General features: G+C 41.3%; 1 protein-coding gene across 1 annotated transcript; it reads left to right on the top strand.

The window, feature by feature from the left end:
* The first annotated feature begins 5,571 nt into the window (after positions 1 to 5,571).
* On the top strand, positions 5,572 to 15,615 carry LOC111222567 (neurogenic locus notch homolog protein 1-like). Its single transcript, XM_022746347.1, has 11 exons — positions 5,572 to 5,860; positions 6,910 to 7,054; positions 7,368 to 7,700; positions 8,716 to 8,924; positions 9,824 to 10,148; positions 10,862 to 11,037; positions 11,768 to 11,829; positions 12,116 to 12,239; positions 13,708 to 13,805; positions 13,935 to 14,266; positions 14,484 to 15,615. Exons 1-11 carry the CDS (start codon positions 5,809 to 5,811, stop codon positions 14,998 to 15,000), a joined length of 2,373 nt encoding a protein of 790 aa, XP_022602068.1. The 5' UTR covers positions 5,572 to 5,808; the 3' UTR covers positions 15,001 to 15,615.

The raw sequence follows: 15,615 nt of genomic DNA, 5'->3' as shown, positions 1-15,615 counted from the left end.
CATTGTTTAAAAGCCACTTCGGGATTTGTTAAAGCATCTAGACCACATCAGACCAGGTTTAGCAGATTTTCTTTTTAAATGTGGCCTATATTATTATAGAGAAGCTGGTTGAAAACACGAAAAAATGACAATTTCACTGCTTTTTGTTCACACTCTCTTTGCTAATCTAATCCAGATTTGATAAATCTAAGTGGAGTGGTTAGGGATCTAGACCTGGTCTGGAGGGAGAAAATGCGTTTTAAACAGTTACAGGAGTCTACTTGTTTATCATGTCTAGGTTTTAGTGTAAGTGAGGGGTTTTCATGCTAGACCTGGTCTTTTGTCTGGCTGGAGAAAACACAGTGAAATCAAATGAATCTGAAAGTGGGTTTTTAACAGTGTTACATCATTAACTAACACCCTATCACAACAATACGTACTGCAAAAACCTGCTCGCCCTGTAGCGTAAGGTTTCCTTTAACTCTCCCCTTAACTGCTGAATCAAAGGCCAACTTCATGGTCTGAATGCTGACAGGCTTGCAGTCTGAATGCTAATCACTGAATCTAAAAAGCATGCTAGTGTTTTGCTTGATGCACAAGGCTCCAACAAAGTTTTTGTTATGTTTAGCCATTGCAGCAATGGAGGATATTGGTCTCCTTCCCAAACCCACCAATGACCCCCCTGTTCACAGACCCACAGTCACTGAGACTCTGGGGCTGCACCACATCCCACCAGGTGGGTATGAGCTCAGAGCTCATCACATTGTCACTCTGAGCGTCCCATGCTCTTTAAAGATACACAGCAGTTAATGACATGTCTTAACAATAGGGCTGGATTATCAACCACTGCAGCAGCCCACAGGCCCAGGTTTACTCCATATCATTTACGTTTAAAGAGTTTTATCAGTCACAAATTTGTTGCAAATTATTTAATTAAGTAAAATATGAACTCTGACGACTCCTCCATCCGTCATCTAGTGGTTCTGGGCTGGTACTGTAGAGGGACTCTGTGACAAGATCTACTGTGAAATGCTTCATTTTTTATATTTTCAAGTTTATATTTGCTGATCATTTTTCTTTAATAATTTTGAAAAATGTAAGAATGTAGTGAAAAATATCCCTAATTATTCCCCGAAATTCAACTGAACATATTAACATGTCTGGTTTTGTTTGAGCACAATTCAAAACCCCAAAGATACTGAGTTTACTATTATAAAAGAAATTGAGAAACTAGGAAATACATTTGAGATGCTAGTATCAGTGGCTGACTGGTTAATCAATTGTCAGAATTGTTGCCAATTAATTTTGTATCAGTTGAGGTATGTAGTCATTTCAGCTTTAGGGTAGTCTTGGTATCTGGGTGCCATGGGAAATAATTAAGCTGCCATGTTCTGTATAGTGGAGGTCAGCAAGGGCCCAACCACAAAGTTTTACCCTTGAGCCTGTGTCTGAGCCTGGAGGATAATCCAGCCTTGCTTAACAAGATGCATGTGTGTTGTTCTATCCAGATCATCTACATGTCTCAGATGCAAGCAGGAAATCTGACATGGACAAAGATGGACCATCCAAAAAAAGGTCCCACTCGTTGATAACAGCAGAGCCGCAGATGATTCCCCAGTTTCCTTTACAGAGCCCGTTGCCTCTGGGTACTGACACTAGTAAGTCCCAGTGTGGTGAAGCCCTGTGTAACTCTATAACTAGATTTAACAACTACACCCAGATTGATTGAATAATTGGATCCTGTTTTATCATCCTGTTGTCTGAAATTATTGTGACATAAAACCACTAGTGGAAGAAGAACTCAAATCTTTTACTTTAGTAGAAATATTTGAAAAAAAGAAAAGGTAATAAAATCCAAATGTTACTTATTTAAAAGTACCAAAGTATCAGAATATACTTAAATTACAAAAAGTACTATAATAAATTATGTTTGTTTGATTATATTTTGTGTTATTTGTCTGAATCTGCGAAGTAACTGGTAACTAAAGTCATCAAATAAATGTAGTGGAGTTAAAAGTACAATATTAGTATAAAGTAGCAGTAAATGGAAGTACTCAAGTAAAGTATAAGTACTTAAGTACAGTAATTGAGTAGATGTACATAGTTACTTCCCACCAGTGCATAAACCTGTAACCATTTCCAGCTGGATGCAGAAGTTTGTGAATGTAAACTTATAGCCTGTTAAAGACATTTTTTTTTTTTTTACATGTATGTAAATATAAATCCATAGTACATCTAACAATAATCTGGATCTGGATACTCTTTCTCTCATATATTTTTGGATAGTATATAAAAACTACCTAAGTTAGTCATTTGAAAATGCAGCTGGTTTTTGTTTTTGTTCTTTTACAGCACTTCTTAATACAGCTGCTAAAAATGGAAGCTCTAATTTGGCTAAGGCAGGGGCCTCCAGAAAAACACCCAAAGCCAAAATCGCAGATCCAACAAAGTGGAAGCAAAACAAGCAGAAACAGCTGAGGATGGAGGGAAAAGAATACTTGAGCAAAAGGAAAAAAGACGGCGAGATTGTGACAAAACAGCCAAGAGCAGTTGGACCAAGGTGCACCTCGAATGCATGCAAAAAGGCATCAAACCGGCTTTGCAATGAAATCAACGAAGAAACCAGGAAGAAGGTGTTTGACGAGTTCTGGCAGCACATGAACTGGGCTCAGAGGAAACTGTACGTAGCAGGACAGGTTGACCGTGACCCCGTGGAGAGATCTCGAGCGGTGGGATCACAGTCAAGAAGATCGGTTTCACTCCGTTATCACCTGATGGTGGACGGCAAAAGGAAACAAGTATGCAAAAACATGTTCCTGTCCACTCTGGGGATAGGAGAGTGGTCTGTGCTCAACTGGGCGCAGAGAGGAACAACAAAAAAGGCTGAAGCGAATGAAAACAAATTAGAAAAGAGGCAGACTGTCGCTCAGTGCTCACGACAGAATCCTCCTCCTTCTGCAATCAGTCACACTGTGGACGTCAATCAGGGTGAGTGGTTTTTCTTTTGCCCTTAACACCGATTCTCTTAACGTGGGACAGAACCAATTAGTTGATTTATCGATTAGTCATCCAACACAACAGTTTTGTTGACAGATTAAATGCTATCATTGATCAAGGAAAAATGCCAAGTACATGCTGGTCCTAGCTCCTCAAATGTGATGATTGCCTGTTTTACTCTGTTTTCCGTCACTGTAAGTCGAATTCCTTTAGCTTTATACTGTAACTGCTGGTTGGACAAAACAAGCGATTTCAAGATGTCACATTAGGCTTTTAGGAAATTGTAACTGAATTGTATGAATGTTAAGAGTAAATGATTTGTCATTTAATTGGAAAAATAACTGACATATTAATTGATAATGAAAATAACCCATATCTGCTGCCACTCTCAGTAGCGAACTCATGTAATCATGTTAGAGCTAAGGTGACATATTTAGCACAAGGTCATATTGTTTGCATTAACACTGAAGTGTACCACAGTAATGCTTCATGTATGTTAATTACAGCCAGACCAATAAATCCTCGAGGCTGATATTAGCTTAGTCTAAAAGTAACAAGAAAAACCAAACTAGAGCTGAGATAATTTAACAGTGTCACAATTACATAGTTCGTCCACCAGAGAGCGCTGACAAGTGGATTCATCAACTGTAAAATGTCCCAGTCAGTATGTTTGTGTATTATATGTGTTTGTTTTTAAAAATTACTCAATTAATCATCCCGTCTATAGTTATCAGGTATTTAAACTCCCACATGTTGATATCAGTATTGATCAGAAAAAAATCTATAATGTTAATTATATTTCCCTGTTTTTTACAGAACAAGTGAACGCCACTGATAAAGACAAAAACAGGGCATCAGAACCAGAGGGGTCAGCCAGAAAGAAGTCTCGAGTTGCCAAGCCCCTGACGTGGAAGCAAAATCGACAGAAGCAACTTAGAATGGAGGGAAAACCTTACATTAGCAAACGAAAGAAAGATGGGATGACCGTAACTAAAGCTCAGAGGACAATAGGACCAAGATGCACGTCCAGTGCTTGTAAACGGGCCTCCAACCGCTTCTGTGCCGACTTCAATGAGGAAGCGAGGCACGACCTTTTTACTACTTTCTGGCAGTGCATGAACTGGTCTCAGAGAAAGATCTACGTGGCCGGACTCGTTGACTGTGACCCGGTGGAAAGAACCCGAGCACCGTGGACTCAGTCGAGAAGATCAGTCTCGATGCGATACCATTTGATAGCTGATGGCGACAGAAAACAAGTTTGCAAAAAGATGTTTCTTTCCACTTTGGGGGTTGGAGAGTGGTCAGTGCTTAACTGGGCACAAAATGCATCCCAGCAAGGGGATTCAGAGGAAAACACAAAGAAGCAAACGCAGAGGAAGTCTCGTAAAGCCTCAGAACATATAGTCCTGAAGGAGTTCCTGGAGAGTTTACCTAAAGTGCCCTCTTACTGTTGCGGGACGTCCATCTCCAAGCTGTATCTGGAGCCAGTCTTCTCAAACATGTCCGACGTGTACAGGCACTACTACAACCACTGCTTAGAGAGGAAGACGACTCCGCTCTCTCGGCAGGTTTTCTGTGCAGTATTTAAAAAGATGGATTTGGGATTGTGCGACCCCAAAAAGGATCAGAGTTGTACTTTTGGTGCAACAGGAAACTTGTTTAATGAGCTTTGGGAGGAATACTGCATGGAAAGAGGAGCTTCGGGGCCACAACTAGAGAAAGCGGGTAACCAGTAGAAAAGGAGCTATGTTGGAGTTCTCTGCCAAGTTTCATTCAAGACTTTGCCAAAACGACTCTGTACTTAACGATCTTAATTATATCCCGTTAAGCATAGACACTGGTTGCTTCTTCCAAGCTCACACTGTCTGAATCCGTCCAGTTGTCTTTATGCAGCTGAACAAGTGGAATTGTTTAAGCACTACATGCATTTTGTCCAAGTTGTTCTTTACAATTTAACAATTTGCAATTAACTAAAACATATTAATCTGACAATTTTCTGTTTTGAATTTCAATACATGTGAAAAGTCAAAGCCAAATGTCTGAAAGGACTCCACACTACAAAACTACTCAAGCTATTTGTTTTTATTTATCTACCTCTGTTCTTGACAAGGAGCCATTAGGGCCCAAAGTATTCTATTTTCTTCTATTTTCTTCTGTGACTTTAGAACAAATAACAGAAGCACTGTAGAGTCCTGTCAGAGGCAGAGCATTCACAGTCAAGTTTTTGGACTCAGCAGGAGGACAAAGCATGTGTTTGAATGTGCTTCTACGCTTGTTTGAAAAGATCATATTCACACTACGCCGTCCCCTCACACAATACAAAATAACGGCTCTTCCAACAGCTCAGACACCACATAATGTGGTTTTTTTTTTTCAAGTTGAGCCACTGTAAGAACTACAAATACACACACACACACACACACACACACACACACACACACACACACAAACACATACACATATGGTCTTCGCCCTCCTATTCTTCTCCACACAGTGGCAGGAAGTTGTCCAGATATCCGCTGGCCTCTGAAAAAAAAAAAAGAAAAGCTAGCAAGTGAACAAAGTGGGCTGGGTGGTGTTAGAAGGTGTCGGTGGCGGTGACGGTGGTGATGGAATTGGGCGACTTGACTCAGAGTTAACTGTTCATTGTGCGCAGCAGGGGCTGTAGCTGCACCACAGGGCCGCAGATTTACAACAGTGTGAAGAGCTTTGAGTCGCAGCCGAGCTTCTGCGGATCAGAGGCAGGTTTTACCAAACAGCTGGACTGGACCGCTGATCCGTCTGAGCGGAGGGAGGAAAAGGCCCCCAGCTGCTGACCTGATCAGGCTGAAGATGTTGGTTCTGAGCATGTTTCTTCTGCTGGGACTGAGCTGGACATGTCGGGGTGAGTTAGCCACTCTGTTCTCAACAGATTTATCTTTCTTTCATACATACATGAAACACGCCACTCTTATGACCAGTTTGAAAAACGTTAAATTGATTATTACCATTTTCAAGGACTTGTTAAGGTAATGTGTGCCTGTGTGGTTTACAACATAATATAAATATGATTGTTTACACTGAAGCTTTGTATTTTCACTGAATAATGAATTTTCTGTAAATAGCTTCTCTCCATATGTATTATTTTTAAATATTTTGAAATAGACATACTTGTTTTTCATCATAGCTTTTTCAATGTTCTGTTAAAGACAAAGTGAAAAATCTTTTTACAGTTTAATTTATGTTAACAGCTTAATTTCCTTGTTTTAATATTTATATTTCTTACATTTGTACAATAGAAATATAAGTCCTTATATGAATATAAGGACTTATATTTCTATTGTACATATATTTCTATTCCTTCTGAACCAGGAAGTCCCTCTTTGCTGATCAAGCGAAACAAAAGTGTAAAACACTTAACATGTCTAATTTCAGCTCTATTGTCCATACTTTTTTTCTGCTCTTATTTTATGGTCCCACACACACCTGCCAACCCCATTGTCCAACTCCATCACATTCCTCATTGCCATGGTGATGACCTTCGACCTTTATCAAGTCCCCGGCCCACTCCATTTCCTGTTGCTATTCGCTTCTCCTGGAAACTTCCTGTTTATGTCAGCCCCATTTCCTGTTCCCGTTAACGGTCCGTACCAGGACCCACCTTTCATGGCTTGACCTGCATTGTTATGAATAGTTGCTAATGCTCTGAAACAATGAGTGGTTTGAATATGTGGGTGAGCTGGTCCTGCGATAAAACACAGTGAAAACAGTTTGCATGGTCACTTTGATTACTGTATAATGTCAGGTTCAAGGAGCATGAAAAGGAACTCGACATACAAGACGTTCTTTAGACATACAGCACACTAGACACTAGAGCAGACTCACCACAACAACTGTTTAAAAAAGGTCACAATTTATGTGAGACATCAGACCAATCTGTATTTGTCTCCACAGCTGCATCTAGTGATCCATGGGTTAAGTGTCCAGGCAACAGAAAGTGTAAGGACAAGTTTGCAGACGGGACATGTGACAGAGCATGTATGGAGCCCCAGTGTCTCAGAGACGGCTTCGACTGCCTGAAGGACAAGGGACACTGCAAGTAAAACACCTTTTGTTATCATCTATATCATGAGACTGCAAGTAATATAAGCATTTCCAGTTTAATAGTGAATGTCTTATCCAGGTTATGGTTGTCCTGTCCTATTGTATGCTGGGTTATGTGTTTTTTTCTTATTTGTATTAATCCTGGTTTTTGAATCTTTTTTTTTTTTCACATATTTCAATTTAGCTTTCAGGATGTTTTGATGCTTGTTTCTGTGTTTTGATGTGTTCTTCTTAAATCCAGATTATTTTGTCTAATAATTCTGTCTCTTTCTGTTTATCCTTTCATCCCTCCCCATCGTGGCTCTCAGTCCAGGCCACATCCAGTACTGCCGTGATCACTACGCCAACTCCCACTGCGAGCAGGGATGCGACAGCGCCCCCTGTGGATGGGACGGCAGCGACTGCTTCACACACCAGAGCCCTGTATGGGCTAAAGGCACCATGGTCCTCCACACTAACATCCCACTACAACGTGGCACCTTCTCCAACAGCTCCCTGCTCTGGGCGCTCAGCGTCATCCTCCAGTCGACACTTAAACTGAGAGGGTCCGTCCCCCTCGACACCAACAAGAAACTGTTTGACTATACCTCTGAGGAGCTCATCGACCTGCTGGCTAAGACAACACCGGCTGACTCAAACGGGTGCGTGCTGAGTGAAATGTTACTGGCATTATGATTAGGTGTTTCAAAAATAGTGAGTGCAGTTGTACTTTATTTAACTTTTATTTAGACCTGGCCAAGATGGCAGCTTCAGAAGATTCAGACACAACAATACAAAATCAGGTAACAATAGAACAATTCTGAAGACAGATAATAACGCCTACAAGTGGGCTAAGAACAGAAACATTTAACAGTGCAGTTATTTACAGTAGAATTTACAGTAGTTTGATTATTTCAAGTTCTTGTAATCTGAGATAACTATTGCATCATGAAGTTTGTAAATTAGGGTCGCAGATATATCACAATTCGCCCCAGAGTGGGTTCATAAATAAAAATCTACCAGTGATTCAGTTGACGTATGGACAGAAACAGCTAGCTAACTCTGGAAAGCAGAGCAGAAATTATTGTTTTTTAATTTGGTCACAGATATCAACATTCTGTGAGTCTAAAATCTAACACTGTGCTGATGCATTCACTTACAGCTTCAAAAGCATTAGAAAATAACATCAACATAGTTTTGTCTCCATTAACTGTTCATGAGTTAAGTGAGCCAAATATTAAAGGCTAGGATCTAGAGTACAGATCCACAGCTACACAACACTCTAACATCTGCATAACAATGAGTTTCATATCCATGTGCATTAACACTTCACAACAACGCATTTATGTAAAGATAAAATAAAAGTGGGCCAAACACAGAACCTGGGGAACCCCATTGAGTACAGCAAGCCAGTCTGAACCTGCTGATATGAATATTGACATATTGACATCCATGTCTATCTCTGTAATTGTTTTGCTGAGTTTTTGTTTGTTTGGTAAGAGGGTGTAACATTCTGCGAAGGGCAAATGTTGAAATAGGTCTTTTTACATTAGTATATGTTCCAGATTTGAGAAAGTTAGAGATTCTAATAAACAAATGTGCTTCATGAAACTGGCCTCAAAAATGACGTACTTACTCTCCCACTGTTTCCTTCCTCTCTCTCTCTCTCTTTCCCAGCTCCCTCCTTTTCCTCGGAGTGGACAACAGGCCATGCTCCCCATCTACCTGTTTCCCCTCTGCCTCCGAGGCCGCCAGTTTCCTACGTGCTGTAATGTTACTGAAGCCCACCTCGTTCCCCGCCCTCCCGGAGCTGAAGGCCGTCATCGGTATTAGAGGTGTGGATATAAGAACCGGAGAGGAGGAAACGGTGAAAAAGGAAGTCAAAGGTAGGCTCGCATGTCCTGTGTCCTGCGCACACACACACACACACACACACACACACACACACACACACACACACACACACACACACACATCCAGCTTAGAAATTCATCAAAACAAAACCTTATAGAGCATCTTTCCATTTCCAGTGTGCAGATGTATCAGTCACTGCTGCAGGTTTTCAGTTTTGTTCACATATTTCATCCCTGAGTTTTACAGAGTTACAAATCAAAATGGCAAATAAGGACATCTGGTCAAATTGTCTCTTTTTAAAAAGTGAAGTGGCTCACCTGGGTGACAATTTGGATATTACCATGTTTATGGGTAGAAGTGCTGTGTGTTACGCACTTAACCAAGAGGTTGGTTTATTGCACATGAATAGAAATGTTTTATTTTAAGATTAGACATACTTGGTTTAGGTAGGTTTAGGAGAGGTTAAGTTAACTTAGGTAAATTCACAAGGCAAGGTAGTCAGAGGCAAAAGTACAGGATTTCATTATAATAGATAACTCCTATTTTATCCATGCTACGTTGGGCAATTGTTTGCTAACACAATTGCCAGAACAACTTCACAGTAGAAGGTGATAATATGTCAACATTGTGTTTACGGCTTGTTCTGTTGCTCCAGTGTGGCCTAAACAATCTGTTGGTGCCTTGATATTTTAAAAGGTTAAAACTTATCACCTGCAAAGCCAAGTTATATTCTCAGGTTTAGCAGAAAGAAATAAAATAAAGTTTAATCTCACTGAAATCTGTCACAGATTTACAACATAAATACTTGAGAATTTATGTATTTTTTTGGAAAGTTTAAGATTTATGTCAACTAAAACACAATATTACTATGTGACTGTGAGGAACATTAATCAGATAATCTTTTTATTTTTTTTAATTCTTTCTCTCAAAGAGTCGAAACCTGTGTGGCTATGGGCCGTGGTTGCCATAGCAATTGCCCTGTTGCTGTTGCTTCCCCTGGTGGTGTTCCTTGTGGTGAGGAGGGTGAGACAGCAGCGGGCGGAGAGGGAGGTCAATAACAGGGTGAGACACCGGTCTACGGTCACCGACAACGACGGCAAAGCCAAGTCCTGGACACCACACGCAGCCCACCAAGACCAACGGGTCAGATCCAGCAGGGAGAAGGACAAAATCAGCCTGAGGAAAAAGAAGAAAGCCAAGGAAGCAGAGAAAAAGAGGCGGAGGGAGCCCCTGGGCGAGGACGCCATTCGAATGCGGTGAGAGGAGATGCTTGGAGAGGATGTTTTGTCTGCTGGAGGAATGATGTCATGTAGACAACTATAGTTTATTCCAAAACAAGTGAGAGTTCATCCTGTATAGTGATAACAAAGACCGAATGTCACATTTTCTTGTCTTTTTCGGAACATTTCTCTGCTTTACATTTATCTGTTCACATCACATCTCCCAACTTCACAGCAGCAAGTGAACAATAGCAGCTCAAGAGAGAAATTACTTATAAACTTTTCAACAATTTAAACCTGCAACCGTAAGCAAAAGGCCAATCTCTACTCTTTAGTCCATGACTGCTTATTGTTAAATGATTCATTTTGATTAATTGATTAGACAGAAAATTCAGCCTCAACAAATGTGATTATTGATTTATCTTTTATAAGTCATGGACCCTAACCTTGACCCATGAAGCCATAATGGTTCCAGTTTGATTACAGCTGGGAACCTTTGTTGCATGTCACCGACGCTTCTCTTTCTCTATTTGCCCTGAAGCTGTAAAAGTCTCTGTTGCTGGTGTGTTTCAGGGCCCATGTTGTTCTCAGTAACAACAACACTGCGTGTTGACATTTTGGGTGTTTTGCAGAGCTCTTTGGTGACTCATAAGTTAAAATAAAAAGACAGGAAAAGAAAAGGAAAAGACTACAGGACCGCAGCAGTAGTTTCTTAATCTGCAGCATAAAAACTGTGCTTTTGTTTTCAGGCCTCTCAAAAGGGACCAGGATATAGGAAGTGACACAGACTTTACCCAGAGTTCAATGGAAGACATCAATGCTAGATGCTCCAGACGAGAGGAGGAAGCCTCCATCTGCGACCACAGGACCCAGGAGCAGAAACACTACCGAAATGGACCCTCACAGTCCCGCAGACCCATACAACGTAAGGGGTTTCAGTCATGAATTCATTCCTGGCTCCAAAATTTTTATTCCTCTGACAATCTGTGATCCGTTTTTACTACGTCTAGCATTACTTTACTGTGGCCGCAGCGGTGTTTCTGATTGACTGTGTGTTAAATGAGAGCGTTGTAAACAATCGATTAGTCAATCAAAAGAAAATGAATCAGCAGCATTTTCATTGTAGATTAATTGTTTCAGTATTTTTTAGGCAAAAATAGCAAAAACTTCTTTTGCTTTTTTTTGTGTTTCGTATTGTAAGTTGAATATCGTTGGGCTCTGGACTGTTGGTCGGACAAAACAAGATATTTGAAGGTGTCACCTTGGAGCTTTTTCATTACACTACACCCAAATTTTATAGACCAAACATTTAACTGAGAAAATAATCAGTAGATTGATTGACTATGAAATTGTCATTAGTTGCAGCCTGAAACTAAAAGCCACATCATTTTGTCATCACATATGACACATTCTTAAATTTTGCCAATATTTAATGACAAAATCGGAATCATTTTATTCAACAACTTTAGTAAATGTAAAGAAGTTCATGGAGACACTACACTCATACACATAGTGTAAGAAACTGAGTAAAGCAGGATTCACACTGACATGCTGTGGAGTTACAGTTGGAGACATGAACGATTGCATGTAAACTATACATACCCTTCCATACACAAATCCTGACCTCCTTAAACTGTTCTTGTTCTCTCCTTTAGCTCCACCTAGAGGATGGGAGAGAAACGCCATGCCTCCTCCTCTGCTCAGTCCTCCTCAGCAGGTCTGGCCTTGCCATTACTCCCATGTCTTTTATATAAACGAGGTCATTCTTCATGTTGGTAAAATTTAGATTTATTTATCTGAGTTGTCTTTTTGCTTGTCTGGATTTTTTTTGTCTACTTTTGCTTGTTTTTGCTTCTTCTAAAAGTCTCTTTAGTTTCATGGTGTTTTATTTTTCTGTTGTAGAACAAGTAATGTGTTGTTTTTTTGTTTATACAGACTGTATTATATATGTGTATATGTTGTACATGCGGTTTTTATTCATCGGGATTTGGTTGTCTTTGCAGTCGGCAGAGTGGTGTGGCCCAGATGGGTCTGTGGTTCTGATTCGAGCCGTGCGTAGCGGTCTGGACAGAGTGGTTTTGGAGCTGCTTCGAGCAGGAGTACCAGTTAACAACACTGATCATACTGGTAATGCATCTCTGTCAAAGTCACTCTTATTAGTTTGATGCCTGAAAGTCTGACTCAGCCACAAACCTTAGTCAAATAGTATTTGCATGTAATTCTTGCTGCCTGTTTTCACCTTCTTGAAGTTAAGAACAATGTGAATGCCAGGAACTTTATCCATTTTATGAGACAAGTAGGCTAAAACAGTAATGAAGAATTATGTTCAAATGCAGCGCCATCGTTGCCTGTGCAGTTCACTATAGGATCCAACCATTTTCCTGCAAATGTTATGTCATCACTGATGTCAGGCGCAGAGACTGATGAATTCTGCTCTAACCCCATCATACATTAATTGGCTGCTTTTGTGAATGCTGTTTAATTCTTATCTATAGCCAGCTAACGGCTCAGTGAAGCCTCGTTGAGCTAAATGCTAACACCAGCATGCTAACATGCTCACAGTGACAAGACTGCTTGACATGCTGATATTTAGCAGGTATAATGTTTATCATGTTCACTATCTTACTGTAGCATGCTAGCATTTACTAATTACCAAAACAAATGTTTTACAGTTTTAGGTTTCCAGGTATTTGATCATAAACCAAAGTATTGGATGAATTACAATGTTGAAATGATGATGGCTGGAGGAAAAGTCAAGGGATCAGCAAAGTTATTACAGTTCACCCTGAGAGGGACATAAAGGTCTACACCATATTTCAATGCAATCCATCCAAGAGTTTTTGAGACATGTCAGTAAAAACAAAGAAATGACCAAAGTCAGTTGTAACCACATGTTCTGGGGACGACGAATATCTGTAAAAAAATGGTAGTTTATCCAATAGATGTTGAAAAATTTCAGGCTAAACTGACAGAACCAACATTGCCATCCCTCGAGCCACACCGCTATCATGGCTAATGAAAATGTCTTAATTTTACCTGTTCACTTGCCATGTTTGAATACCATGCATGAATAGGTTAAAGCCCACCTGGGAGAGAAATAACATGTACAGCTCATGAGCAAGCCATTATTTTCTGACACCTGTACACTGAGGGGTTGAGTAACTGGTGTAACTTACCCCGTCTCTCTCACGTCCTCTTTTTGTGTCCCTCCTCTCCCGTTCTGTCCTCTCCTCTCCATGGCTTCCATCTCTTCCTCTTTGTCTTTCTCCAGCTCCCCTGCTGCCCTCCTCCGACTCAGAACAAAGTTAATGTGCTATACAGCTCAAACTCTGGTCGATGGACATATTAACTTTGTTGCTCTTCCTTCTTCTTCCTGCTTTCGCTGTCTCTTAGATTTTCTCTCTCTCTTTTACGTTTTCTGTGTTTATGTCCCATCTCTGTCACCTGGGCTGAAGCAGTTCATCTCCACATCCCTTCCCCTTCATTCTCCCTCTCTTCACCACCTGGGCTCGACTCTGTTGTGTAATGGTTGTTCATTGGCTGACTTACTCCCTCCCTTCTTCCCCCTCACCTCCACTCACACTGTCTCTCTCAGGGAGATCAGCCCTGCACTGGGCATGCTCAGTAAATCACCTCTCCCTAACAAGGACCCTCATACGCTATGGGGCCGCTGTAGACCTGCAAGACAACAAGGTAAGAGCGGAAAGTTTCTTCCTGCTGTTGTTATTAAGAGGGATTAGACTTGTACTGTAAAGCAAATTAGATGAAATGACTTTCACACATCTCAGCACTATGTTATATTCATGATTTTGTCTCTGGTAGGGCGAGACACCGCTCTTCCTCTCTGCCCTCCATGGTTGCTATGACACTGCCAGACTCCTCCTCCTTCATGGTGCCAACCTTGAGCTGCGTGATCGAAGGGGACGTCGACCGATCGACGTGGCCAGAGAAGGCATGCGCCACCAGATCCTGGAGCTCCTACTAGCTCACCAAATTCAGAGAGGGCCTGTTCCCATCGACTCGGCCAACGACATGATGTGGGAGGAGCGCGCTCTGATGTACTCGCCATGGGTCGGAGCACAAGGCCTGCCTGGAAGAAGCGCCTCCTTCTCTGGGATCGTAGGACATCGAGATATGACCCCGCCGCCACAAAAGTATGGTTTCACAAATATAATGCGCGTAAAGTTTACAGTTACAGCTAAAACAGTTAGTCAATTAATCAGTTAGTCCATCGACAGAAAAATGATTGGTAGATATTTGAACCATGAAATTGTATTTGATTGGATAAAACATGTGAAGCCAGCACTACTTTTCCAGCCTCTCTGTTAATGGATCCTGTCTAATATCGTGATGTCTGTCTCGTCTTGCCAGTGATTGGTCGATGAACAGAGTGCAGTACCCCTGTCCTCAAAACTGGCGACCACAGCTCAACCAATCAGCAACAGCTTTGGTCCCGCCAAGAGTCATGGGCCGTTCCCCTCGACCAATCAGCACCTTACAGGAGGTGACCTCAGAAGACGAGGATCGTGACAGGCATCAGGAAGCCCCCAGAGCTGTGACGCCTCACTTCCTGTCACCCCAACCAGCCCCTCGCCAGCGTTCCTTTTCCTGCACCCAGCATGCATTGCAGCGTCGCTCCAGTGCCCACCAGCCAGAGCCCAATTATATTATTGTGACAGACAGAACAGCCATTGAGCCCATAGAGAGAGTGGTTGTTTCACCTCCCACAGATGCTGCCACCCAATCAGATCGCCAGCCAGTTGTAAATGGTGATAGAGCAGATCCCCACAGAGCAGAACAAGCAGCGGTGAGTTCAACAAACACAGAGCAGAAATCTAGAGGTGAGAGGTCAAACAACACTAACGACTCCACACAGACAGCCTTGTAGAGAAGAGGAAAAAGCAATGAAACTTCAGCTGCCTTTCCATTCAGCCCATAAGAATAGGAGAATGATGATTGCGGTGGTTTAATAGACCTAAGTTGAGAGGGGCACTGAGTTTTAGTTTGGCATCAGGCCTATCTTGTTAATCCCAATGCAAAGCAGAGGGCTTACCAGTAGGCCCACAGCTGGAAGGGGTCCAGCTTGTATTTACTGTAATTTGGGAGTTAATGATTTTCCAATATACATCTGTTGGGTGTCACATGACAGATTTGCTTGTTAAATTACTTATTTGTTACATTCCTGTCAAATTAATACTCAGCAGCACTTGGAGATGTTCCAGCCCGAACAACCCCTTCTGTTTTCATTCAGCCTTGCCCTAAATTATTATTATTATTATTATTATATTTTTACTAGAGAGGAGGATATTAATTGTAAATTTTATGTTACATGGCACAGTCAAATAGGTGATGGAGCATGTTTGACATGAATGCCAATCAAATGTGATGAATCTGGCAGTCAGTCTGCAACTGAACTACAGTGTGTTCACATTGTCTTCACGTGTAACAGGTTACATTCTGTTTATTGGAGAAATATTGAAGGAGAGATTTAAAAAAAAAAAAA

This window comes from Seriola dumerili, unplaced genomic scaffold, assembly GCF_002260705.1.
Source record: "Seriola dumerili isolate Sdu_G_001 unplaced genomic scaffold, Sdu_1.0 BDQW01000104.1, whole genome shotgun sequence".
NCBI classification, from domain to species: domain Eukaryota; kingdom Metazoa; phylum Chordata; class Actinopteri; order Carangiformes; family Carangidae; genus Seriola; species Seriola dumerili.
Note: the sequence above shows the minus strand (reverse complement) of the source record. Positions and strands in the feature narration are given on the sequence as shown.

Coding starts and splice junctions, on each gene's coding strand:
- LOC111222567 (XM_022746347.1), top strand. CDS start 5,809: ATGTTGGTTCTGAGCATGTTTCTTCTGCTGGGACTGAGCTGGACATGT. Junction 7,701..8,715: donor ACACCGGCTGACTCAAACGG/GTGCGTGCTGAG, acceptor TCTCTTTCCCAG/CTCCCTCCTTTTCCTCGGAG. Junction 8,925..9,823: donor GGTGAAAAAGGAAGTCAAAG/GTAGGCTCGCAT, acceptor TTTCTCTCAAAG/AGTCGAAACCTGTGTGGCTA.